The 26654-nt window shown below is 51.8% G+C and overlaps 1 protein-coding gene across 1 annotated transcript in view; it reads left to right on the top strand.

The window, feature by feature from the left end:
* Window positions 1–3867: 3867 nt before the first annotated feature.
* LOC148162480 (voltage-dependent N-type calcium channel subunit alpha-1B-like) overlaps window positions 3868–26654 on the top strand; it is a 33955-nt gene continuing 11168 nt past the window's right edge. The window contains exons 1-5 of the mRNA XM_088018668.1: window positions 3868–4032; window positions 4697–4898; window positions 16787–16889; window positions 18059–18251; window positions 19210–19337. Coding sequence (XP_087874794.1) covers window positions 16816–16889; window positions 18059–18251; window positions 19210–19337 — 395 coding nt within the window. The 5' untranslated portion in view covers window positions 3868–4032; window positions 4697–4898; window positions 16787–16815. The remainder of the gene's footprint in view (window positions 4033–4696; window positions 4899–16786; window positions 16890–18058; window positions 18252–19209; window positions 19338–26654) is intronic.

Below are 26654 nucleotides of genomic sequence, written 5' to 3'. Positions count from 1 at the left end.
TTGAAAGAAGTTGCTGTGGCCGATGTTGAGGAGGTTACTGCCTCTGTTCTCCTCTAGGAGTCTGATGGACTCCTGTCTCACTTTGAGGTCTTTCATCCATTTTGAGTTTATCTTTGTGAATGATGTAAGAGAATGGTCGAGTTTCAATCTTCTGCATGTGGCTGTCCACTTTTCCCAGCACCATTTATTGGAGAGACTGTCTTTTTTCCATTGGACATTCATTCCTGATCTGTCAAAGATTGGTTGACCATAGAGTTGAGGGTCCATTTCTGGGGTCTCTATTCTGTTCCATTGATCTATGTGTTTTTGTGCCAATACCATCCTGTCACAGATTTGTAATATAGATTGAAGTCAGGCATTGTGATGCCCCAAGTTTGGTTTTCTTTTGCAACATTTTCCTGGCTATGTATCCTTGGCTGCATGTTCTCATTTAGTACCATGTACTTGTCTTTCCAGCCCTTTCTGGCTTGCCAGTTCCCTGGTGTTATTCTGACAGTATTCTGATGTTCCTCCCTCCGTACGTAAGAAATCTCTTCCCCCTGGCTGCTTTCTGTATTGCTTCCTTGGTTCTAAGATTTGCAAGTTTTCCATTTTTAATTCTAATAGTGTATTTATAGACTACTTTGGATTTTCTATGTACACCATCATCTTATCTGTGAATAGTCACAATTATCTCCTCAATGGGTATTCTTTTTGTTTCTCTTGGCTTATAACACTTGGGAGATTCTCCAAAGTAATGTTGACTAGAGTAGCATTGTTTGAAGATTTTAGTATACCTTTCGCAATATCCGATAGAAAAACAGACAAAACATTGGTAAGAAATGTGACCTATTTGACATATATGGAACATTACATAGTAAGTGCAGAATACATTATTTTCAAGTGGTCCTAGAATATTTACCCAAATAGCCGATACGTTGGGCCGTGAATCAAGTCTACACATTTTAAAAGCCTGAAATTAACTAGATTATATTCTTCGACCACAGGGGAATTGAGCCATAGTCATAATGAAAAGAAAACCAGGAAGTCCCTCAACGTTTAAAACTTAAATGTAACTTTGCTACATATCCTAAGGGTCAGAGAGGGAATCACAATGGAAATTCTCGATCTTTCCTACATCAGAGCTCACAGACAACGGCATTCTATCCATGAAGAGCACTATAAATAAGGTAGACAGGAGTTGAGGCTTAAGTCCGAGTTCTGCCTGCCTCAGCCACACCTGGCAGCCTTGGTATGTGGTCGCCCCCGGCTGCCCTTTCTGGCGGCCCTGAGCTAAGGGGGACAACATGGCCATGTGGAAATGGGAAGCTCCACACTCCTAGTGATGATGGTGTCTCCCACCCAAGCTGCCCTTTCTGGTGGCCCTGAGCTAAGGGGGACAACATGGCCATGTGGAAATGGGAAGCTCCACACTCCTAGTGACGATGGTGCTATTGTATTGTCCTCACCAGTCCAACAACATGATTTCTGAGTGAAAGATGACACAATAGCAGCTTCTTGACCTTCCTTAAGGTTTGAAAATCATCTTGTGAGTCATCTATTAGAAATAGGGTTTCAACACGTGTTCATTTATCTGGAAAAGAAATAGATCCAAATAGTAATTATGGCTTCCTGAGCACCTGCCGTTGAGCGCCATCACACTGGCTCTTGTGGAATTCTCCCTCTTGAACTTCTAAACTATGAGGTAGGTATTATTAGTCACATTTTCTAGATGGTAAGTCAGGGGCTCAGAAACGATACGAGTCACAGAGGATTTGAGTGTCAGAGACCTAAGTGGGATCTCCAAACTGACTCCAAATCCTTTGTTATTCCATACACGGTACTATTTTCCTCTTTTTTTTTTTTTTTAAGGTTTTATTTATTTATTTGAGAGAGAGAGAGAACGACAGAGCGCAAGAGCGGGAGGGTCAGAGGGAGAAGCAGACCCCCCGCCGAGCAGGGAGCCTGATGTGGGACTCGATCCTGGGACTCTAGGATCATGACCTGAGCCGAGGGCAGTCGCTTAACCAACTGAGCCACCCAGGCGCCCTGCTATTTCCCTCTTATCTCTGGTCTTCTCTATCTGGAAACATATCAAGGATCAGGAATTTTATGTTGTGTGGCCAACTGGAATGAATTCAGTTGGCCTTTTAACCTCTGCCCATCGTAATTGAAGGATCTTTGAGTGAGATACTCCACGATCTCTAGGAATAGAGACATTATAATATTTTTCTAATATTACAGTTACTGAAAGAACTATCTTTTTTTAGTTGATTCAGGCTCTGGTATGATCAGAGTGTGCTGTAAGAGAGGTCTGAAATAGTATTTAAAAACACTCAGCTCAGCCTCTTCTACAAAGTGAGACCGTGCTTATAAACACAGCTGAAATAGTCTCTTAGCTACGATTATTTCCTTCCCAACCATCGTAGCGTTTATATGGTATGACTAAGACTTACATTAGTCAAAATCAGCAAGGAAAGAACTGAGACAGTGTATCCAAGCTTTAGGAGCACTTCATGTTTCCATTAGTGCTGTGAAAATGAGCTACTCTGTTTTATTCTGTAGTCTAAGGGAATGGTGCCAGACATCTCTAAGATGTCTAGCAGTTCTAAAATTCTGACTTTAAGTTATCTGTGTGCTTCAGAGATTTGGGCAGGAGAAGGGGAGGAGCCCAGCGTCTCTGAACCCCTCTGTTACCCGTGTGGACCATGGAACAGGTAAACTTCTGTAGGCATCATTTTGATTTCTTGGTACTATCGTTAAAGGTCCTTTTGTCTCAAGTTCCTCCCTTGAGTAGTAATTCTAATGATAATGGAAATTTTAATCTTTTACCATCCATGGGCCCGGATCCTGGGCTCCCAGAGAAGCTATCCTTTAACATTTTACCAAGTTCCGAATGGGCAAAACCTCAGAGCGTGGGTCCTATTTCTGTCCCAAGCACATATTGTACATCTGGTTTGAGAAGAACCCAGAATATGCCAGAAGAAGATAACCCAAAAATGCCATTGCAAACATAAAGATAAGAAAAACGGAAGAACCTCTCTGGCTCCCATAAGATTAAAGTCATACCGACTTGCACAAACGGAAAGCATAGGAAGAAGTCTATAAGTTTCTGGAACGTTCTCCCTCATGACGATGTGTAACTCTGTATGTAAAACAACACAGAACAAATATATAAACCTGCCCCAGATGTTCCTTCCCCGGAGCACTCCCTTCTTTCTGGAGATTGTGTCTCCCAGGCAGCTGTCCTGCGGTGGGTTTGAATAAAACTCTCTTCCTTTCTCTCTCAGCTGTTTAAAAGAGTTTGCTCATTTAGTGTCGACAATAACAATACGTTTTCATTTTAAGTGAAAAATAAATGTTCCTGGTTCACGACTCCAACAGCACAGAAGGGCGGCTGTTCTTCATCCTGGAGCTTCCCTGCAGAACCAAGCATATGTATATATATATTCCAGCATAAACGGGCTCATCCTACAAGGATGCTTTGAAGGTCCAAGAAGCACTATCCACTCCATGGGTGAGACCAGACAGTGAAGCTCTTCCCGCCTAGAGAATTACTTTTTGGGTTTAAAACTGCCTTGGAAATGCGTGAAACCATTGCATTTCCTAAAGCCCAAAGCCTCGGAAGGTCCGAGTGTGGCTGACCTTGCGGGGGGCCAGGAACAGCTCTGCAGGCAGGGTTGGTGCAGGAAGGGAAGGGGCAGGGCTCTGGGGGTGGTCTGAAGCCCGAGGCGTCCGCGGAATGGGCCGGGTGTGTGCCTGGGGCGGACCCCGCCCATAACCCCCGCCCATGCCTGCGCCGCCCAGCCAGGTGCTGGCTTGAGGAGGGGCCTCCTGGACCACCTGCGGTCGCGGGGAGCCGCGGGCGTGAGGGCGGGTTGGCCGGTAGAGGCAGGCGCGGCATCCAATGGGCTCGGGGCACCACCCTCCCCGACCAGTCACCGCGTGGGGGTGGAGCTACCTCTGCGGGAGGACCCGGAGCTGCCCGGGGGTTGCAGAGGTCTGGCAGCTGGGCCCGCTCCCAGAGAGTTCACCTGTGGCGTTCCCGGCTGGGTGAGAGCGCGCTGTGGGCTGGGGTGGGGGTCCCGGGGGCAGGGTGCGCCCTGGATGGGAGTTGGGGGTTCTCGAAGGCGGCGGGGAGCGAGCTAATCCCGCGAACTCAGATGAGTTTTCTTTTTCCCTTGAAAGCCCTTCAACTGGCGGTATCCCCCAGCCCCGTGAACTCCAGGGCCCCGCTCACCCGAGTTTTTGTGGGATGGGTTGCGGACATTTCAGGGTTTGCCTCGTTCCCCTGGAAGAGTGCACGTAAGGACCGCACACAGTCCCCAACTTCAGTGGGGTGCCCCCTGTCCCCTGGCACAGTGCAGGTAATGGACCTTGAGCAGCACCCCGAGTTCAGCAGGGTGTCCCCTGTTCCCCCAGGCACAGGTGCGGTGGCAACAAGCCCCAGAGTCGTCCCCCAACTTCAGCATTGTGCCCCGTGTCCCCTGGGGATGGTGGTAATGGGCTGACTGGGTGGTGCAGGAGGATCCTCCAGGTGGCGGCCTGGAGGCTGGAGTAAACCAGACTCCACTCAAGTTGCATGAGGAACAGATGAGTTGAGGTGTTCATTTGGAAGAGTAATTTCGCTTTTCCAAAAATGTCAAAGTCATTGGTCTACACTAGAATGAAGATAATGACTACTTAAAAAACAAGCATGTGTTTCCCCTTCTCCCAGAAACCGGAGCAGGTTTGCAGGCCATAGGTCGGAGGTGCCTTCTCATCCCCACCCGACAGCACTTCTCTGCTCTGGCTCCAGGAGACCTGAAGTTCTGAACATCAGCATGTGAGTCAGTGATGCAGCTTGTCACAGGACGTCAGCGTTCAGAGAAAGCAGCAGGTCCATTTGGCACAGTGTCATCATCATGTCAGGACAGGAGGTAAAACCTCTCGTGAACCCCAAACCTCCTGGGCTTTCCTCTTTTCTCTAGTTGAGCCATGAAGTAAAACTTCAGTAGCTGTCAGCATTCTCCATTTGGTGCGGGAGTTAGTTAATTTCCCTGCAGGTAGAAGATTGCAGGTGCAGGGGATCCCATTTTCTCTATTCACTTACTGCTTACAAAATAGATTCTGATTATCTGTTTCCTAGAAGTAACCTTTATTAGAAAGGGAAGGTGAAATTTACTCTTTGTGTGTTTTTAACATATCATTTGTTCCTTCATCTAACAGCGTTTATTCATTTGGGCCTAGGATATGGTTGAGTGGCCAGCATCTAGAGTTAGTTGGCTTTTTGTCGTAGGATACAGACTCGGATGATGTCTTGTCATTTGTCAAAGGTGATGTTTCATAATTGATTAGTCTTTTCATCAGAAGAGTTACAATTAGGGTCGAGGGAAAAATCAAAATTATTCAAAGCAGCCTTTTACTGTTTAAAAGTTGAGCTTGAGGGGCGCCTGGGTGGCTCGGTCATTAAGCGTCTGCCTTCGGCTCAGGTCATGATCCCGGGGTCCTGGGATCGAGCCCCGCATCGGGCTCCCTGCTCCGTGGGAAGCCTGCTTCTCCCTCTCCCACTCCCCCCGCTTGTGTTCCCTCTCTCGCTGTGTCTCTCTCTGTCAAATAAATAAATAAAATCTTTAAAAAAAAAAAAGTTGAGCTTGACTTTCTAGTTTTTCTATATGTGTCATCTAGATATTTTGACATGCTGATTTTCTCTGTAGCTTCTTTGGTGGTGGAGTCAGAAGGAGAGTCTTTGAGAATTCTGGATGCTGGTGGCATCAAGGGGCTTGGCGTCAGGAGCACTGGGTTGAGTTCTGGAACTGTTTGCCTGACCCTAGGTGAGTCAGGTTATCCCACAGAGCTTCCATTGACTCCTTATGAAATTGCTGGCATCTAATATCTATGGAAAGGCTTTTTCCACAGAAACTGTTCTGCCTGATGAAGAGCAATTAAAAATGAGGTGATTTGGGCTGTGTTATTCTGTGAATAAAGGTTTTAACCCCCCCCGTCATAGGATACGGTGTTTTATTGTACAAGGAGTCCTCAGAAGGCTGCAATGAAAGAAGCAGGTCTCATAGCATGTCCATGTCCCATTGATACGTTCCTTACAGTTTGCCCAGGTAGGAAGGTAATTGGAGAGAAATACAACAGAAGGGGAAAGTAGTGAACCATTCATTGGGTAGCCTTCCACCTTTCTCATGAAAGCCTTGGGCCAGTGTCATTTTGGAAGAAGAGGGGAGTCCTGGAGCTGTGCAGCGGATGGGGGAGTTCCAGGTCTGGGTAAAGCTGACAGGGGTCTCAGAGGAGAGCTGAGTGCATCGAGCAGAAGGGTGTCGGCAGGGCGGGCTCCAGGGGTGGCTTTGGGTCTCCCAAGTGAGAGTGGTGACAGGTGGAGGGCCGTGAGGAGGTTCCTGGCCGAGGACAGGTGAGGCCCAGGTGGAGAGCTGGCCGAGCACCTTCTTCTGTGCCACCAGCCTCACCCAACATACACGACATCATCGTCTGTCCCTGTCACTCCAGTTCAGACGTCTCAGAGGTGCCAGGCCAAGACGTTTGTTTGAGCTTCTTTCTTTGAGTGTGTGTGTGAAGTTTCAAAATTTTGATTATGGAAATGACGGGTCATCGGAACATCTGTTACTCTTTTATTTCCTGCTCTTCTTTCCATCACCAAAGTGAATCATACCTGCTAGTGGAAGGGGCTATCTGTGTGTTTTTATATCTCGATTTAATTAAACAGTGGGAAAATAATCTTCCGAAATATTATGAGAATGCTTGGTGGGTGTTCATGTTTTCCTCTTCCATGAACCACATTCCGATACTAGAAATCATGTTTTAAAGTAAAACACAGCCTCAGAGCTGTAACAAGGTGCCCTGCCCTTTGTGAGAGGGGCACATGGAGAAGGAGTGTAGGTTTTTCAGGAGCTCGTGGAGTGGTGCATCGTGCTCCCAACGGAAATCGAGCCCCCTGTTAGCCTTCCCTGAGGGGGCTGCTTACCTGGTGGCCCATCCTGGGCTCTGGAAGCTTGACCCGGTGAGTCACTTGTGACTTGAGCTGGGGAATTTGTGAAGAAAATGGAAGGAATCCTGGAGGGTGCCTGCATCCTTTGTACTCGGACAACTCCACGTAGCAAAGGAACTCATCATACTGTGAGGCATGTCGGGATCCCTGAGGGAAAGGGCTTCACTTCGTGGGCTGAGGTAGTGTCTTCATCCTTATCTGGACCAAGCCATGTTGTTTGGCTATGGAGATCCAGACCCTTATGTGACCATGTCATTATTATTATTATTATTATTATTATTATTATTTTGAGAAAACAATATAGACATTGACTTTGAGATACAAATATCGTAAAGAAAAACACAAGGTCAAATATATATATATATATATATAATGATTGAACTCGTGGCCTCTCTCATTAGTATGGGTAATGTAGGGCTGCCCGTATGAGAAAGACCAAGGAATTATATTTCGATTAGAAGTGTGCTGTGCACACATAGTGTTTTATTCTGTCATTTGCCTTATTTTTTCTGGAGGGAAAATAGAGTGGTGACTGGAGCTTGGTTTCTGATTTTAAGGAATGGGAGACAAGTGAATTGCAAGACCAGTGTTGATGCCGACATGGTGCTCAATGCCCAGTGAGCGAAGGTTTGAAGCTTGGACTTGGAAGCCTTGGTGTTCAGCGAGGATGTTGTCCGAGTTTCCAGCACATCGAGTCACTTGGCTGGTGTGCCTAATCGAGCTAGTTCCTGCCTTTCTAAGGGCAGTTTGAAAGTGGCTTGAAACCCTAGGGTACTTGTGGAGTGGTCTGGATGGGACACCTGTGTGGGCCAGTGTAGACGCCACCCAGGGAATTCCAGAGCTAATGGTGAGCACATTTGTGAGGCTGGAGTTTGCTTCTCTGTGAGAAGCATTGAGTTGCAGTGGAAAGACGTCGCTGGGTCTTATGACTCACTGTGTGAGCAGGTCTGAGCCTGGCAGGGTAGTCGGATCAGATAGCTGGGAGGTTGTGATGCCGTGGTGGTGGACCGTCGCTCATGATGGACAGGCCAGCTTGCTACAGGGACAGGGACTGGGCTGTACTCCCTGGCCAGCCCTCCTGCTGCAGATGTGATGAGAGAGTTGCTTCCTGTTTAGTGCTTGAGCCCTCGGCTCAGCAGGGTGGTTGGTGGGAAGCAGCCCACAGGCAGCATTATCGATTCTTGCCCATTGTGCCCCTGCTTCCTCAGAGGAGGCACAGCAGATGTCCTCTGCCTGGTGTGTGTGAATTCAGTCAGCAGAAGCAGTTCTTCCAGAGCCCCACCCCTGAGAAATCCTCTCCACATTCCTGTGCTGTGTGCAAGAGGTCGCTTTTCATCTGGAACTGAAATCTCAGCTCCTGCCGTTAGGTTCCGAGGCCACACAGGACACCAGTATCCGTGCAGTTCTACTTCTGCATGGGGCCTGATGTGCGAGACTGAGGCCGAGCCTGGTCGGCCTGTTGATGCCGCTGCAGGCTCCTTCCTGGAAAATGTGCAGCACAGCCTGGTTTGTGATGATATTGCAGGAAAGAGGGACAGGTGCACCACTCTGCCTGACCGCCGGAGTATTCCGGACGTCAATCCCAGGTGGTTGGTGCAGGGAGGAGAGATGTCTGTTTCCCAGGACCTTGGCCAGAGGGAGAGTTGGATCCTGGGATGGGTCTCTGCTCAGCTTTCTCAGATGAGCACCTCAGGCAAGGAGAGGAAGTGTGAGTGCTCACCTGTAATTGAGGAAGGTGTCTGGCTTCAGGTCTCATGGGCAGGTGGATTCCTCGTGTGGCTCATTTTCCTGATAGTGTTCAGGGTGCAGTCGATGGACCCCTGGTCCTTGGCATCCTGGCTGTGCCAGAGCCCTGGGGCACCTTTTCCCCCGGGGCTTTGGACCAGGAAATCGGAGGGAGTCAGTGGTGAAAGCGTCAGTGTAGGCCTTCGTTTCTGCCCTGCCGAGATGGACTGGTGACTGTGATAACTGCTACGGAAATACGGAGCAGGAGACGGGGCTGGGGTGCTGCAGGGGAGGTAAGGGTGGTGCTTGCTATTCACATAGAGCCAGGTGGGACTTCACTGGGAAGGTGATCCTTGAGTCAAGATCTAAAGAAGGTGAGTGATATCACATCAAGAGCATTCTAAACGGAAGGAAAGCATGTGTATAAGTCCCGGGGCAGGAGCGTACCAGGTATGTCCAGAAGTAGCAAGAAGGCCCTGTGGCCACGGGAGACAGCTTAGGACATCACCTCAGGGAGGTGACAGAGGGAGACAGAAAGCCATTGCAGTGCTGTGACCCCATGGGACCCTGTTTCACTGGGCCATCCTGGCTACAGTGTTGAGAACAGATGACAGAGGATTGAGGATGGGCAGGGGAGGTCCATGATGAAGCTTTTCCAGGAACTCAGGCAAGAGATGGCCTCTAGTGTGGACCAGATAGGTGGCCTTGGAAGGAGTGGTCAGTCCTATTCTGGGTACGTTTAAGAAGGAGCTCACCGGATTTGCTGATGGGTTAGATACTGGGAATGGGAGAAAGAGGAATTGGGGTAACTCCCAGCTGTGGCTGGTTGTCCTGAGCGAGGAGAAGGAGGAGGTTTCTGGGGGTAGGAGGTCGTCCGTGTTCCGCATGCTCAGGAAGGTGCCTTTCACGGTGGATCTGCTGATGTGCGTGTCCAGGAGAACAGTTAACATCTACTCCCTCAGCGACTTTCAAGTACAATATCCCCCACTTTTTAAAAGTTCACGGTACACATGGCTTTTTTTTTTTTTTTTTTTAAAGGTCTGTTTCATTACCCAGCTTCAATAACAGGAGGAATCCTGAAGAGGATTTTGCTCTTATGAAAAAAGTCGAAAAGTGAGCATTGCGTTCATCATCTGTTTTGCGGGGAGCCGCTGCAGGGGCAGCGTGCACCTCAACCAGGTCTTTCCTGGGAACCGCTCTCCACGTCCAGCCCCCAGCACTTTGAATTGTGTCTGTGAGCATCTGCTGTGCTTCATCTCCATTTATTTTGGGCATCTGTTAGGAAGTCGTGTCCCGAGGCCTAGGAAAAGCCAAAGAGAAGTCATTTTTGGAGCCTGAGCACGCTATTTTTTTCTGTAGAAATGAATGGTAATTCCTCCTTTGGTCTACACCATTCTTGCTGTGAGAGGTTTCCTTCCTAGGAAGGAAGGAAACTACTTTCAAATAGCGGGGGAACCTGTACGCCATCCTGCAGGGTTAGCTTTAGTCTCCATGCTGCACAGAACGTTCCATGACTTATGCATTTTATCACTCAAACATTTTGCCTTTTTTTTTAAGATTTTATTTATTTATTAGAGAGAGAGAATGAGAGATAGTACGGGAGGGAAGAGGGTCAGAGGGAGAAGCAGACTCTCTGCTGAGCCGGGAGCCTGATGTGGGTCTCGATCCCGGGACTCCTGAGCCAACAAAGGCAGTCGCTTAACCAACTGAGCCACCCAGGCGCCCAAACATTGTGCCTTTGACCACCTTCCCCCATTCCTCCCCCATCCCTGGATCTGGCAACCAGCAATCTGTTCTCAGTATCTGTGCATTCAGTATTTTTTTTTCCATGTGGAACGTCCATGAACATCTGGTATTTGTCTTTCTGTGTCTGAGTTACTTAGCATAATGCTCCCAAGGTCTCTGTTTCCATGTCTGGCTACTGTGAAGAATGCTGCAGTGAACATGGGAGTGCATCTATCTTTTTGAGGTAGTGTTTTTGTGTTCTCCAAATAAATCCACCCAGAGCAATCACTGGGTCATGTGGTAGTTGTATTCATTTTTCCAGGAACCTCCATACTCTTTGTCACAGGTGCTGTACCAATGTACATTCCCACCAACAGTGCACAGGGTCCCCTTTTCTGCACACCCTTGACCACACCTGGTGTCTGTCTCTGGGACAAATGCCATCCCGACAGGTGTGGGGAGATAGCGGATTACGGGTTTGACTTAGGTTTCCCTGACGACGATTAGTGATGTTGAACAACTTTTTCTGTGTCTTTTGACCACCTGGGTGCCATCTTTGGAAAGTATTCACATATTCTCCCCATTTTTTATACAGGTTTTTTTGTCTGTTTTGATTTGTATGAGTGTTTTGTATATTTTGGATATTAGCCTCTTCTCATACATATGATTTGCAGATTTTTTTTTCTCATTGGGTAGGTTGCCTTTTAAGTTTTGATGGTTTCTTTTGCCATGTAGAAATTTCAGTTTGATGTCGTTCCCCTTGTTTATTTTTGCATTTGTTGCCTTTGCCTTTGGTGTCCGATCTAAAAGACTCTTTGCCAAAACCAGTGTCGAGAAACTCACTACCTGTGTTTTGTTCTCGGAGGTTTATGGATTCCGGTCTTATATTCAAGTCATTCATCCATTTAAAATTTTTGTGTGTGCTGTCAGAAAGCGATCCAGCTCCATTCTTCTGCATGTAGTGTGCGGTTTTCTGGGACCGTTCACTGAAGAGGCAGTCCTTTCCCCGTTGTATATTTTCTGCTCCTGTGTCGTAAGTTAAGGCCATACATGTGTGGGTTAGTTTCTCAGGTTTCTTCTTCTTCTTCTTCTCCTCCTCTTCCTCTTCCTTCTCCTCCTCCTTCATTTTTTTGTTTTACAGTTTATTTTTTGGGAAAGTATTTTTTCCTGTTGGAATATATGCAGTGTGGACTTTATTGATTACATGTTCATACTATTTGTTAGGACATTTCTCTCGTGTGTTTTTGTAAATGACTTGCCGGATTTATAGCTTTCAACAGGTTTAACATTTGGGCAGAACTACTCAAAATGTTATATTCTTCCATCAGATCAGAGATTGTGTCTGATTGTCTTTTGTGATGCTGTCAGTTGTGATGATTGATATCTCTGTTTCTTTTCCCTGATAGGTTTATTAAAGTGATTTTAATATTTCTTAAAAACGTGGATTCTAAATCACTCTTATTTAATAATATGTGTTTATATAAAACAAGTTTAAAGAAATGCATTTATTGGAATCAGCTGTTGAAACAGGAGATAAATATTAATTCTCGTTCAGAGTTAATAATAATTATATCAGAGCTAAGTCTAAATATACCTTTAATGTACTGACTCTAATGAGTACACTTTGCCCAAAGTGCTGTGATTATCATTTCCTGAGCTTTCTATTCGGTTCCATTGACCTGTGTGTCTGTTTCTATGTCAGCACCATACAGTTTTGATGAGCACAGCTTTGTAATCTAGCTTGAAATCCGGGCGTGTGGTGACTCCTGCTCTCTTCTTTCTCCAGGTTGCTCTGGGTATTTGGTGTCTTCTGTGATTCCATATGAATTTTAGGACTGTCTTCTATTTCTTTGAATAATGGCACTGGAATTCAGATCGGGATTTCATCACATCTGTAGATTGCTTTGGTTGCTGTGGACGTGTGAACATGATTAACTCTTCCGGTTAATGAGCAGGACGAATGCTTCCGTTTATTTGTGTCGTCCTGTTTCTTTGACCCATACACGCCCCCTCAACATGCATGTGTTTTTCCTTCCTTTTGCAACATGTGTTCAGTGTACCAGGTCTTTCTCATTCTTGGTTACTTTTCTCCTAGGTTTTTTTTTTTCTTGATGCAATTGTAAATGGCATTGCTTTCTTATTTTCTCTCTGTGAAGGTTTGTCATCAGTACACAGAAATGCAACAAGTTGGGACACCTGTGTGGCTCGGTCGGTTAAGCGTCTGTCTTTGGCTCAGGTCACCATCCCGGGGTGCTGTCATCGAGACCCTCAGTGGACTTCCTGCTCAGTGGGGAGTCGGCATCTCCCTCTCCCTCTGCTGCTCACCCTGCTTGTCCTGTCTCTCTCTGTCAAATAAAGTCTTTAAAAAAAGAAATGCAACAGGTCTCTGTATATTGCCTTTGTATCCTGCAGCTTTACTGATTTTGTTGATTCTAACAGTTTTGTTGGAATCTCTATGGAATTCTATATATAGTATGTCCTTTGCAAACAGTGACAGTTTTCCTATTTGGATTTCGTCTTTTCTTTCTTTCTTTCTTTTCTTTTTGTCTGAATGCTTTGGCTAGGTCTTTCAATACTGTGTTGAATGAAAGTGATGAGAGTGGGCATCTTTGTCTTGTTTTTTTGTCTTTTATATAATATGTTTTATATTTATTCATGAGAGTCAGAGAGAGAGAGGCAGAGGCAGAGAGAGAAGCAGGCTCCCCGTCTAGCAGGAAGCCCGATGCAGGACTCGATCCCAGGACCCTGGGATTGTGACCCAAGCCAAAGGCAGACGGTTAACCATCTGAGCCACACGGGCGCCCTCTTTGTCTTGTTTTTGATCTTAGTGGAAATGTTTTCAGCTTTTCACCCTTGGGTATGATGTCAGCTGTGAGTTTTTCATATATGGACTTTGTTATTTTGAGGTGTGTTCCCTCTATACCCAGATGGTTTAGAGTTTTTATCATAAATGCATATTGAACTGTCAAGTGTTCTTGTTGAGGTACAGCGGAATGTGGGGGTTCGCCGGGATAGGCGTGCAGATTTCTCCAGGACAGACACCTTTCCGTAGTTCCAAATGACGCAGGATCCTTCTCGGTGGCAGCCTGAGTTCTCTCCTATTATTGAGGTGTCCCCAGTGCCCGGAGCTTTGTAGCCGGGACTCTGGGGAAAAACCCATCAGAACCCAAGCCAGGGTTAGGGCTCGGGACTACGGGCATGACAGGCCCGATCTGCTAGCACTGTGGCAGGCTTTCCAGGGGATGGATTTGAGGGTGTGGATCAGGATGAATGTCATGCCAGGGATTTTGGCCAGGGGGCCGCTGAAAGTGGGGGTTTGCTAGGATGGGCCTCCGGAGTTCCCAATGGCGAGATTTCCTTCTGTGTGTCAGTCGGAGTCCTCTGGTATTGCTCAGTTGTCCCCAATCCCTGGAGTTTAGAGGAAGGCCTCTGGGGACAGACCCTTCACAAGCCAAAATAGGGTTAAGGTTAGGGCTTATGTGCGTGGCAGGCCCGATCTACCAACAGTGTGGTGAGCTTCTCAGGGAGCCGAATTGTGGGCATGGGTCAGGGTGAGTGCCATGCCCAGGATTTTAGGCCCGACCCCTGAATGTGGGAGATGGATGGGGTGGAATTGCAGGTTTCTCTTGCCCTGAATGCTTTCTGGAGTCCAAACGGTGAGGTTTCCTTCTGGGTGTAGGCTGAGTCTTCTGGTCCTTCTCAGGTGGTCCCAATTCCTGGGGCTTTGGAAACAGGCCTCTGAGAACCGACTCCTGAGAAGCAAACCTAGGTTATGGTAGGGCCTTAGGGGCTTGGCAGGCTGAATCTACGGGCACTATGGCTAGCTTCCCGGGGGTCTGAGTTGAGGCCGTGTGTCGGTGTGAGTGTGAAGCTCATGGTTTGCGGCAAGGGGGCCAATGAAAGTGCAGGTGTGCTTTAATGTGCGTGCAGTGCACTCCTGCTCTGAACGCTTCCCGCAGTCCAAATGGTGCGGTTTCCTTCTGGGTGACAGCCTGAGTCCCCTGGTATTGCTCAGGTGTCCCATTTCTTGGGACTTTGGAGCCAGGCCTCTGGGGACGGATCCCTCAGAAGCCAACCTAGGGTTAGGATAATGGCGTAGGGTTATTTCAGCCACATCTGCCAACACTGTGTCATGCTTCCCAGGGCTCTCAGTTGGGGGATGGGTCAGAGTGAGTGTCAGGCTCAGGGTATGCCGCCAGGGGACCCCTGCACGTGGGGTTTCGCTGGGATGGGCAAGTAGGGTTCTCCTGCTCTGAATGCTTTCCAGGTTTCCAAATGGCAGAGTTTCCTTCTGGGTGGCAGGCTGAGTTCTTTGGTATTTCCCATGTGTCATCAATCCCTGGGGCTTTATTGCCAGGCCTCTGGAGACAGAGCCCACAGAAGCAAACCCTGAGTAAGGGTTAGGGCCTATGGGTGTGGCAGGTCCAATCGGCTTGTGCCGTGGAATGCTTCCCAGGGGCATGAGTTGACCACGTGGGTCACAGTGAGATTAAGGTCAGGGTTTGCAGCCACTGAAAGTAGGGGTACGCTGGGATGGGCATGCAGAGTTTTCCTACTCTGAATGCTTTCTTGAGTTCCAAATAGTGTGTTATCCATCTGGGTGGCAGGTTGAGTCCTCTCGTATTGCACTGCTGTCCCGAATCCCTGAGGCTTTGGAGCCAGGTCTCTGGGGAAAGAAACCTCAGAAGCCTACCTAGGATTAGGGTTAGGCTGTAGGGGCATGGCAGTCGATGTGCCAGCACTGTGGCGAGCTGGGGTCTGAGTTGAAGGCATGAATCAGGGTGAGTGTCAAGCTCAGGGTTGGTGGCCGGGTGTCCTCTGAATGTTGAGGTTCGCTGGAATTGGCATGCAAACATCTCCTGCTGTGAATGCTTTCTGGGGTTCCAATTGGCGTGGTTTCCTCCAGGGTGGCCGGCTGTGTCCTCTTGTATTGCTCAGATGTCCCCATCTATAGTGCTTAGGAGCCAGGTCTCTGGAGACACAACCCTAGGAAACCAACCTGTGTTTATAAGGCCTAGGGTCAGGGCGAACTGTACGTGTCCACACTGGGGAGAGCTTCCCAGAGGTCTGTGTTGATGGCATTGTTCAGGGTGAGTGGCAGGGTCAGGGTGTGCTGCCAGGGGGCCAATAGATGTGGGTTATGACTGGGTTGAGCATGCTGAGGTCTCCTGCTCTGAATCCTTTCCATAGTTCCAAATGGCGCATTTTTCTTCTGGGTGGCAGCCTGACTCCATTGAAATGGCTCAGGTGTTCTGAATCCTTGGGGCTTTGGATACAGGCTCTGGGGACAGAGCACTCAGAAGCCAACCTAGGGTTAGGCTTAGGGGCATGACAGGCCTGATGTGCTGGCGCTGTGATGACCTTCCCGGGGTCTGAGTTGAGGCCGTGGGTTAGGTTGAGTGTCAGGCTCAGGGTCGGCTGCCAGAGGGCGCCAGATTTGTGAATTGGCTGGGATGGGCATTCAGAGTTGTATTCTGAACGCTCTCCGGAGTTGCAAGTAGTGTTTTTGAATTCTTTTTGGGAAGCTGAGTCCTCTGGTGTTGCTCAGTTATTGCCATCCCTGGGGCTTTGGAGCCAGGCTTCTGGGGACAGAAGCTGAGAAGCCAACCTAGGGATAGGCTAACGGTCTAGGGTCGTTTCAGCCCTCATCTGCCCCCGCTGGGGCAAGCTTTGGGGGACGGGGGATCTGAGTGGGGGGCATGGGTCAGGGTGAGAGTGAGGCTCAGGGTTTGCGGGCAGGGGGCCATTGAAAGTGGCATTTCGCCGGGATGGGCACGCAGAGTGCTCCTACTCGGAAAGCTTTGCCCTGAGTTCCCAGCGGTGCGGCTTCCTCCTGTGGGACAGGCTGCATCCTCTGGTATTGCTCAGGTGCCCCCAACCCCTGTGGCTTTAGAGCCAGGCCTCTGGGGCCAGAGCCCTCAGAAGCCAGCGAGGGATAGGGTTAGGGCCTAGGGGCACGGCAGGCCCGACGTACCAGCACTGTGGCCTGCTTCCCCGGGGTTTGTCTGGAGGGCCTGGGTGAGGTTGATTGTGAGGCTCAGGGTTTGCCGCTAGAGGGCGCAAAATTTGTGCATTCCTTGGGATGGGCATTCAGAGTCCTCCTGCTCTGATTGCTTTCAGGAGAGCAAATGGTGCGTTTACTTTCTGGGTGGCAGCCTGAGTCCCCGATACTGCTCGGGTGTCCCGAATCTTTGGGGCTTTGTAGCCAGGTTCTGGGGACTGACCCCTCAGAAGCCAACCTCGACTGAGTGTTAGGACATAGGGACACGGGAGGCCTGATGTGCCAGCGCTGCGTCGAGGTTCCCGGCGGTGGGGGTTAAGGGCGTGGGTCAGCGTGAGTGTCTTGCTCTTCTTTTTGGCCAGGGAACCGCTGAAAGTGTGAGTTCGCTGGGATGGGCATGCCGCGTTCTCCTGCTGTGAATCCTTTCCGGAGTTCCAAACGGCGGGCTTTCTTTCTGGGTGGAAGGTGAGTCCTCTGGTATTGCTCTGGAGCGAGCCCGAGGGAACAAAGCACTCAGGAGCTAACCTAGGGTTGGGGTTAGGGCCTAGGGGTTAGAGTGTAGGGATTAGGGCATAGGGGTTAGGGCCTACGGGTTAGCGCGTAGCAGTTAGGGCATAGGGGTTAGGGTGTAGGGCCTAGGGTTAAGGTTAGGGTTAGGGCCTAGGGTAGGGCCAGGGTTAGTGTTAGGGCCTAGGGTTAGGGTGTAGGGTTTGGGTTTAGGGGTTAGGGGTAAGGGTATGGGTTAGGGTATGGGTTAGGGTACGGGTTAAGGTATGGGTTAGGGTTCGGGTACGGGTGCTCTGGGTTCTGCTGACACTGTTCACAGTGTCCACAGGAGAAGGGTGGCCCATGTGAGTGCTCACTGGCTCATTGTAGCAGATCATGCTATAGCAGAGGGGCAGCTTGGGCAGGGAGTCCCAAACTCTGCCTCTGTTTGTGTTCTAGTCTTCCAGCAAATACACCATAGTCTCTTGCACCTACCAGGTAAGACATGGCTCTGCCTTCTGGCGGGCAACCTGGAAAGAGGATGAGATTAAGACAAAGTACACAGCATAGTGATCTCCTGAAAATCGTTTTTGAGTGGCTGAAGGCCAGAGGGAGGATGGGTCTATTTGGTGTCTCCCTGTGCTACCCTTCTGGCCTCAGTTAAGGGTAGACAGAGGGATGTATGTATTCAGTGCCACACTGGATGACTGGGGACTTCCTTTGGGGCTGGGAGGACCACCGCTCAGAAGGTAGGCTCAATGCTGTGCCAGGAGCCCAGGGCTTTCTAAAGGCAGGTGAAGCTGGGTATGAACTGGTGAGCTGGGCCTGAGCAGGTGTGAGCCAGGAGGAAGCAGGCAGGGCAGAACTCCTGGGCCTCCACCTGTCCTGGGGTTAGGACCTCCGGTCCCTGGAGACCTCCCGTTGATGGCCCTCCAACAGCCCTGAGAACAAGCCCTATAGGGAGGGTAGTCTACCTCAGGAGACTGCGGTCCTGGGGAGCGGCCTGGGGCCCGCAGTGTTGAGCATCCCCTTCCTCTTGCCATCTCTGGGCTCAGATATGCAAGCCTCACCTGTGATACAGGTCTTGACTTTCCCATGGCCCTTTCCTCAGGGGTCCCCCTGACACTTGGTGTTTGCCCTTGGTGCAGGGTCCTGAAACACTCTGTGGCCGCCACCTATGAGGAGCAGGGCCCAGGCCCTGGGTACCGCATGGAGCTGTCCATCTTCTATGTGGTCTACTTCATGGTCTTCCCCTTCTTCTTTGTCAACATCTTTGTGGCCTTGATCATCATCACCTTCGAGGAGCAGGTGATGTCTGAATGCAGCCTGGAGAAGAACGAGGTGAGTGGCTCCCTCTACTGCCTGAGTGGCTCAGTCGTCAAGCGTCTGCCTTCGGCTCAGGTCACGATCCCAGGTCCTGGGATCGCGTCCCACATCGGGCTCCCTGCTCCGTGGGAAGCCTGCAACTCCCTCTCCCACTCCCCCTGCTTGTGTTCCCTCTCTCGCTGTGTCTCTCTCTGTCAAATAAATAAATAAAATCTTAAAAAAAAAAAATTTGGGGGGCGCCTGGGTGGCTCAGTCGGTTAAGCGGCTGCCTTCGGCTCAGGTCATGATCCTGGGGTCCTGGGATCAAGCCCCGTGTCAGGCTCCCTGCTCGGCGGAGAGCCTGCTTCTCCCTCTCTGCCTGCCTCTCTGCTTACTTGTGCTCTCTATCTCTCTGTCAAATAAAATAAAATCTTTAAAAAAAAATAAAAAAAAATAAAAAAAAAAAGAATTTTTGAAACTAGAGAGGTGGTTGCATAATATTGTGAATACACTAAAGCCACCGAGTTGTACTCTTCAAAATGATTAAATGTATGTTATGTGAATTTCAACTCAATTAAACAAAAAGGAAGGTGAGCTTTTGGCCTCTGGAGTCCAAACTACTAACTCCAAAGTCACTGTTTTCCTTGAAGGCTGGCTAGGTGGGGAAGAGGGTGGTGATGGGAGGTGGGGCGGGAGGGGTGCCAACATGAATTAGGGTAGGGCAGCAGAAGCAGGGAGTGGGAGGGACCTGGGTTAGTTTGCGGGACCAGAACCCCGGGGTAGGAGGCTGGCTGCTGCGGGGGCTGGTGGTGGTGGTGGTGGTGCAGGGGAGGCCCAGAGGCTGGGGGGAGCAGGGCTGGACGGGCTCTGGCTGAGTCAGAGTGGCCTCCGCTGCCATGATGGTTTCGCACAGACTTTGGCTGGAGGGTAAGGGCTAGGGTAGAGGGCGGGCTGAGGTCTCTCTACGTCACCCCTTCTCCTTCCTGTCCTGCAGATGTTGAGCCCCTTTGTGGCCGTGATCATGGACAATTTTGAGTACCTTACACGGGACTCTTCCATCCTAGGGCCTCACCCCCTGGACGAGTTCATCCGGGTCTGGGCTGAGTACGACCCGGCCGCGTGGTGAGTGGCCCCCGTGTTCCGTGGTCCTCAGGGTGGTCCGTGCCACGGATCTCGGGACAGGGCTGGGTGGCTTCAGACCTGTGTCATGTGGCACAGGTTTTGTCAAACCCCTTCAGGTTTTGGCGGGGTCCGCAGAGGGTGGTGCCAGGTCCCCTTCTAGGTGGCACGCTCCTTCTCATGCCCACAGTGCTCTTACACAGCTCCCTGGGCGGAGAAATGCTCTGTGAGACCCTTAGTCCAGGCTTAGGAGGTTCCAAGGGGTCTGTGAGGCTCGGGTCTCTTGCCAAATGGGAGTGTACTGTCTCACAGGTCTGTCACATGAGGGGCGTGGAGGGCTCAAGGGAGAGGGTGTGGACACAGCAGGAGGGCCTTCCCTTGGGGCCTCACCATCCTCATGAAACTTGGAGGCCTTCATGGCAGAAATGACATTCTTCCCGCCCATGGGCTCAGGCCTCTCCCTCTCTGCCATCTCTTGGGAACAGGAGCCAACATGCACCTGTGTCCCCAGCCCAGGCTGCAAATAGCGGGCGCTTGGTGAACTGTCACTGAAATTAAAGGAGCTACCAGGAAGGGTCTAGTATGTTGAAGACCCTTTGGTCATGGTGGGAAAGGGTTACTGTGTTGCATTAAGTGAGGGGTAGTTTGTTTCCAGACAGAGCAAGTATGTCATGAGGGGACTGGCTTGCATTAGAAGGGTGTTCCGTGATCCATGGGAGAGTCCTGCACACCCAGGACACATACTCTTATCCTCGGGACTAGCAAAGCAGCATGGACTCACCATCTGCCCATTTGTTCCTTCATCACTCGCTTCTTCATTTGCTTATTCATTCATTCATTCTCTCAAGCGGATACTTGAGTAGTTATTCAGGGCATGCTCTCTGCAAGGCCAACACAGGACATGGAAGGGCCAAGACACCTGGCTGCTGGGGAAGGCACAGGCCGGCTCATCGCCTCGCTCATGGTGAGCGCTCAGCAGACATGAATGTGAATGAACCAAGTGCATCAGTAAATGGATGGGCATCCGTCCCTTCCCACGCTCGAAGGGAATGAGAAGACTGTGAAGATGGGGTGTAGCCACTTCCCACCTCCTCTCTCCGAGGCTCCCAGCCTGCCCGTGTCCCCCTCGCACAGCTCTGTGTTTGGTCACCCCTTGCGTGGTAGAGGCCTGGAGGAGATGGTCAGTGTCGTCGTGGTGAGGACCCTACTGCCCACAGTTTTTCCCTAAATTGGAGCTCAGCAAGGGGATTGCTCCAGAGCTCTCTGACCCTCAAGCCCCTGGGAGCTTGGCTGGGCTCCCCCACCCTCCTCTCATCCAGCCTTCCCGGAGCCCCTACCCCATCATGTGAGGATCCAGAAGATGCTGTATGAGACCCTTCCCAGGCTGGGCAAGTCCTGAAACCACTGGTAGCACCAGCAACCCTAGGGCATTTCCATTCCTGTAGTGTCTCCGGGTGTTTTCCATTGTAGTGAAAACTGAATAATTTTCACGCAGTGCAGAACAAGCATGGATTTATTTATGTTTCATGGTGTAGGTGACCGTTTTTGTGGCCTCGGAGAGTCCTGTCATTTTGCTGATGCGTCAGCACATCGGCCCTGCAGTGCCCAGTGTCGTTCTGGCTCAGGGGTAGGTGTGGGTTCTCTGGTCAGGAGGGCCCAGTCAGGTCAGAGAGCAGGAGAGACTCCAAGTGAGGCAGGCTTGAGGCTCATTCTAGGAGGGTCATCTGCACTGTGGTCTCAAGAGATGCTGCTGTTTCTGGGCACATTGTTTCCAGTATATGTGCTGCCAAAGGGAGGACCGGGCACGTTGTTTCTAAAGGGTGTGTTGCAGGGAAGCAGAGATGCTGTATGGGCAGTATGTTCATAAGTGCACGACAAAGGCAAGTCAGTGCAGGCCTGTGAGAGGGGAGGACTTCCCCCCAATCTTTATGAACTGTAGACCCAGGGCTTCCCCTAGTCCAGCCACAGGTGGAGCAGAATTTGGACATACAGGGAATGGACTTGGGCCAGACTGTGGTTTTGTGATGGTGCACAGGGGGCTCAGACTGTTTCCCAAATCCAGAGTTCTGAAAATGGGGCCTCTGGAAGTCAGGGGCCATTGGGAGTGGGGTAAAGAAAGTGCTGTGGAAGAGTAGACAGCAAATATAAGCGTCACCCCAGAGGTGGCATCTGTGAAATAGCACCCAAGACCATGGTCCAAAAGTAGCATAAATGTGACCCGCAACTAACACTCAGACTTGCTGCTCCCAAGTGGCCTGGGCTGAAAACATAGCCTGCCTCCAGATGGCAGGGGATAGGGGAAGGCCCAGCAGAGGCAGCTGAGGAGACTGAGTCCTGGGCACAGGACCGAGGGTGCTTTGAGCCCTTCCTAGCCTCCGTGGCAGATGTAGGGATGTGGTCCGCTTTATATCCCAGGTGGCCACTCTGCTGTCTCCTCGTTCTTGGAGAGACTTAAAGAACAACAAAACTTTGTGAAATTTCCCAAGCTTTCATATGTGTGTATGGCTCTGTGGGTGCGTGTTGCATATGTGCACGGGTGTGTTTGTGTGCACATGTGGCATGCGTACATGCATGTGTGCAGCAGACATACATGTGTGCATGTGCGCACACGCACATGGTTTGTGTGTACACGTACGAGTGTGCACACGTGATTGTGCAAATGTGTGAGTGCGGTGCATGTGTGCACGCGTGTGTGCATGGGTGTACGTGCACATGGTTTGTGTGTACGCGTATGAGCGTGCACGCGTGTGTGCAAATGTGAGTGCGGTGCATATGTGCACGTGTGTGTGCTTGTGTGCACGTGTGTGAATATGCAGCAGACATACATGTGTACATGTGCGCACACGCACATGGTTTGTATATATGCGTACGCGCGTGCACACGTGATTGTGTGCAGGTGTGTGCAGTGCATGTGTGCACGTGTGTGAATGCGCGTGTGCACGGGTATACACGGGCGTGCATGCTTGTGTGTGCACATGTGTGTGAGCGCAGGTGTGCATGGGTATGTATGTGCACATGTGCGTGCACACATGCCTGCTGTGGGGAGATGAAGAAGGCGTGGGGTTGTTGCTTTATGGTGCCGCCTTCTCCCATCTTCCCCGTTGCTTCACTTGGTGAAGGGTAGAGAGTCGAGAGGAGAATCACAATCACACCTGTAAGCGATCTGTCTACTCATCTTTGTGTTCATCCATCTGCCCAGTCAACATTCCTGAGCATCCGCCGTGTGCTGGGGACCAGGGGTGTGTAGGTGAAGCAAGCACGTGCTCTCGGGATGCTGAGTCCAACGGGACTGTGGGAGAACAGAGGAGCCATAGTGTGAGCCTGGGGTGTTTGAGGAGGGAGAAACCCCATCTGGCCGGTGAGTCAGAGGAGGTGGCATTTGAGCCAAACCGAAGAGGGCAGGATGGATTGAGCTCTAGAGAAGAGGTTGGGGCCGGGGCTGAAGGGAAGGGGCTGTGATTGTGTCTGATGCAGAAGAGAACGCATTGCAAAGGGGCTGGAAGGGCGGCTGGGACAGGTTGAGAAGGTCTTGAAATTTGGGATAAACAAGGAGCTTTGACTTTGCTTTACAGACAGCGAGGACAGTTTTTTGCATTGCAGTGACAGTATGGTGCCCCCACTTTCCATCTGGTGCCGTGTGAGGGATTCGATGGTGGAAGAGAGAAGATGAGCCAGAGAACAGGCTGTGAATTGGGTTGGGTGATTATTGGGGCTGGGGGCTTCACCATGCTTCCAGACCCTTCGTCATGATCCTTTAGGTCCAGTGAGGTAGCAAGCACCTTGGGTGAGGCCAAAGTGGGGCTTCCTCTTTCTTCCCTCTTTTGCAGAAATGACTTGGAGCTGACTGGACAGGAAAGAGAAACGTCGGTGTGGGCCAGGGTGCCCACCCTGGGATTAGGGGGTCCTTAGCCGGGCCAGCAGACTCCAGGAGATGCAGGAGGTAGAGACGGTCAGGAGAGCCAGGCGTGGGGTCTCCAGAACTCAGGGAGCGAGAGCAGGGGCTGCCAGAGAGGGTGGGCGAACAAGACCCGGGGGGAAGCGGACCAGTGGTTGCAGTGCGTGCACAGTGGGGGCTTGCGACAGGGGCCAGCACTGGTTCTGTATGGTGTGCCTCCTGCCCGCGTCAGGCTCTGGAAATGGTCTTGGGATTGCCCTGCCTCCCGGGGCTTTCTGAGCCCCAGGATTCCCTGCAGGGAGCTGCCTGTCCAGCCGCCCGGCTCCTCTTCCTGTCGCAGGCTGGGTGGGCGGGCGGGACGGGCTCATCGTGCCCTGGTTGCCATAACCTGTGACATTTCCTTTCCACTTGCCCGGTTCATTGTGAGGATACGTACAGTTTGTTGCGTTGTATTGCGCCACCCGTCGGCTTAGGGAAGAACTGCCCTCATAGGTTGGCCTATAAGGTTTGCAACTCAGAGCCTCCATGGGACATACCCTTCCCTGCCCGAAATGCAAACACAGCGCACACTCCCTGCCTGGTTTGGGAATGAGGACACCTCACCTCTCTTTCCTCCTGCCCTGCCCCGCGCCGCACTCCAACCTCCTGGACGCTCTGGTGCCCCATCTGATCTCCCGACCCCTCCCGCTGGCTGGGGAGAGGCAGCCTTCTGAGGCGGTGCACACGAAGCTTGCTGGCTGGGCCTGGAGGGCAGGGGTCGGCTGCTGGGTGGGAGCTGGGGGCCAGGCCCTGCCTGTGCCCGAGGAAGCAGCTGTCTTTCCCGGCTTTGCCTCCAGGCTCTGCAGGGTGGGCTAATGGTCAGACAGGCTGGAGGCCAAGGGCCCCAGAGGAGGAGCGCATGGGCACAAGCAGGCCAGGAGGAGCGGCCCCTCCCAGTCTGAAGAGCCTGACAACCGAGGGGCTTCTGGTCCCCGAGGGAGGCGAGGACAGAGGCAGTGGAGGCCCAAAGACGGGCCCTCCTGCTTCACCTCTGGATCGATCCACTCAGCCAAGGCTGGGAACCCTGGGAGGAGGGCCAGGCCCTGGGGCAGCTGTGCCTGCCAGGAAAAAGCTGTTGCCTTTCTCTCCTGGGTGGCCTGAACCCGACCTCGTCTCTGGGACCCCAAGCAGGTCCCATAGGCAGGTGTCCCCAGGGGTGGAGGTGAGGCTGCAGGCCTGGTGGCCTGTCTACCTCGGAAGACACAGTCATCGGCCCCCAGACACCTCCCTGGATCCGCAGCCTTGTCCCGTATGTTGGGGCCAGCCCTGCCCCTGGTGTGGACAGGAGGGTGCAAGAGTGGCTCCAAGCCACACCCCACCCCAGCTGCCCACCACGCCCCTGCCCCCTCCACCCCCCCCCCCATCTCCCATTTCCTGCCTAGCCCTGACTCCCAGCAGCAGCCCCGCCCTGGGCGGCCTAGGGTGTCTCTGGGCTTGGAGCAGGACTCACCGGTCAAGTTTGTCTCTAGAGCCTCGGGGCTCCCCCAGCTCTAGTTTTCTGGCTTGTTGTAGAGTTTTCTCCACTTCTTTAGCCTCTAGGCTAACTTGGAAGCAAATTGAGCGTGACGGAAAGCTATGTTTCTGCCGTGGTTCTCAGGCCGGCCTCATCAGTCACGTAATTCTGTCTGCCGGCTCTCCCGGCATGGTGAAGCAGCTCTTCTGATTTGGCATTATCTGTGGTTTCTAAAAGTGTAAAATCAGAAGTTGACAACCCAAAGCCGCCCCGATGCAGCCCTTCCTCATCCCTCCATGTTCATTAGCTCAGATGTCACCCCTGCCCGCTGCCCTGCGTGGGGCTGGAGTGTGGAGGTGAGGCTGGGAGGGGCAAGGAGGGGATCGTGTCAAGCAGAGAAGTCCCTCATTTTACGTATTTTGACTTTTGGCGTGTAATCGGACGCTGGTTAACTGGATCTGTTTTCTTGTCTGCTTCCTCCCCCCGGCCCCCTCCCGCCGCACCCCTTCCTGTGGACCCCACCCTGCCTCTGCCTCCCTGGGCCGGGTGTCCAGTGGGCGCATCAGGTACAATGACATGTTTGAGATGCTGAAACACATGTCCCCACCCCTGGGGCCGGGGGAGAAATGCCATGCTCGAGTTGCATACAAGGTAGACCCCGACCCTGCACCCCGAGGCTGGCTGTGCTGGGGCTGGTCTCCCGTCTCCTCTCGGGGCTTGTCCATCTGTCTGTCTGCCGCTCTGCTGTCTCACTGTTTCTTCCTTTTCTCTGCTCCAGCCATGTCCTCTACCTTCCCAGACAGAGGGACACAGATACCATGATGGTGTCTGCACCTGCCCCTTGTGCTCGCAGGTGTGCCCCCTTGAGAGCCCCTGAGAGGCTCAGGAAGACGGAGCCGGAGCCCTCCACCTGCCTTTTTTCCTTTCCTTCTCTTTCCCAGAAATGAGGGGACAGACCACCTTTCAGACAGAAGCTGTTTTTGTTCCGGGCTCAGGACCGCACTCAGCTTCTCTGTCCCATAAGCACCTGATGAGGGTGGAGGTATCCAGCCCTTTGGGTCTGAGCCTGGGGTAATAGGGGCCTGCAGGGCCTCTGGCACTTCTGAGGAACCCCCACTCAGCTCCGCACATGCAGAACTTCCCCAGGTCTGGGCTCCTGTCAGCCTGGGGAGGCAGCATCCCCAGGGCTTTGTAAGTTCCACAGCGGGAAGGAGGCGCTGTGGCATTAAGAAGGAAAGGATGCCAGGGAGAGGCGTTCTGCTGTCATTCCTGGGGCTTCAGAGACTGCTGCAGGGTAAGGACAGGTAGTCCCACGCCCCCTCCCTCCATCGCTGAGGAGCCCAGGAGGCTGAGCGGCAAGGAGGTGGTAAACTGAAGGACATCTCCAGGCCTCCCTCCTTGGGGGGTGGGCAGGTCACATGGCCCAGCCCCAAGCCTGCTCCCACCTGCCCCATGTGCCCTGTGGTGTGTAGGCACCTCCCATCCCTCCAGCCCCACCCCCCACCCGTCGCGCCACACCGAGAGCCCTGCTACAGCTCCCATTGCTCCCAGAAAACAGAGCCAGCCCGAGTCGTGCGGCTCCACCAGCATGTGTCTGGAGCCTCTCTGCCACTGCCCTCTCTCTGAGCGAGCTTCCCAGCAGAGCTTTCCTCTCTCTGGTTCTGTCCGTGCTGTCTGTCTCTGTGCTCTCAATCTGGGCCTCCCTCTGTCACCTGGCTCAGCACAGCCTTTGGAAGCTAAGTGGCTCCTTCAGGCCATCGGCAGATGCCTCTGCTGTCCTCCTCAGCCCTCCCCTGCCTGGCATGCATGTTGCGCCTGCCTGAGGCCTGCATGCAAGACTGTAGCTTTGTTCCCAAGGAGGAGAGTTCTGTCCACACTGATACCTGGGGCCAGGCTGGGCATGCAGGGCTCTGATGGGCTAGCCTTTAGGGCC

Source organism: Eumetopias jubatus, unplaced genomic scaffold, assembly GCF_037043125.1.
Source record: "Eumetopias jubatus isolate StellerSeaLion01/CBP00866 unplaced genomic scaffold, mEumJub1_p1.0 scaffold_14, whole genome shotgun sequence".
In the NCBI taxonomy this organism is placed as follows: domain Eukaryota; kingdom Metazoa; phylum Chordata; class Mammalia; order Carnivora; family Otariidae; genus Eumetopias; species Eumetopias jubatus.
Note: the sequence above shows the minus strand (reverse complement) of the source record. Positions and strands in the feature narration are given on the sequence as shown.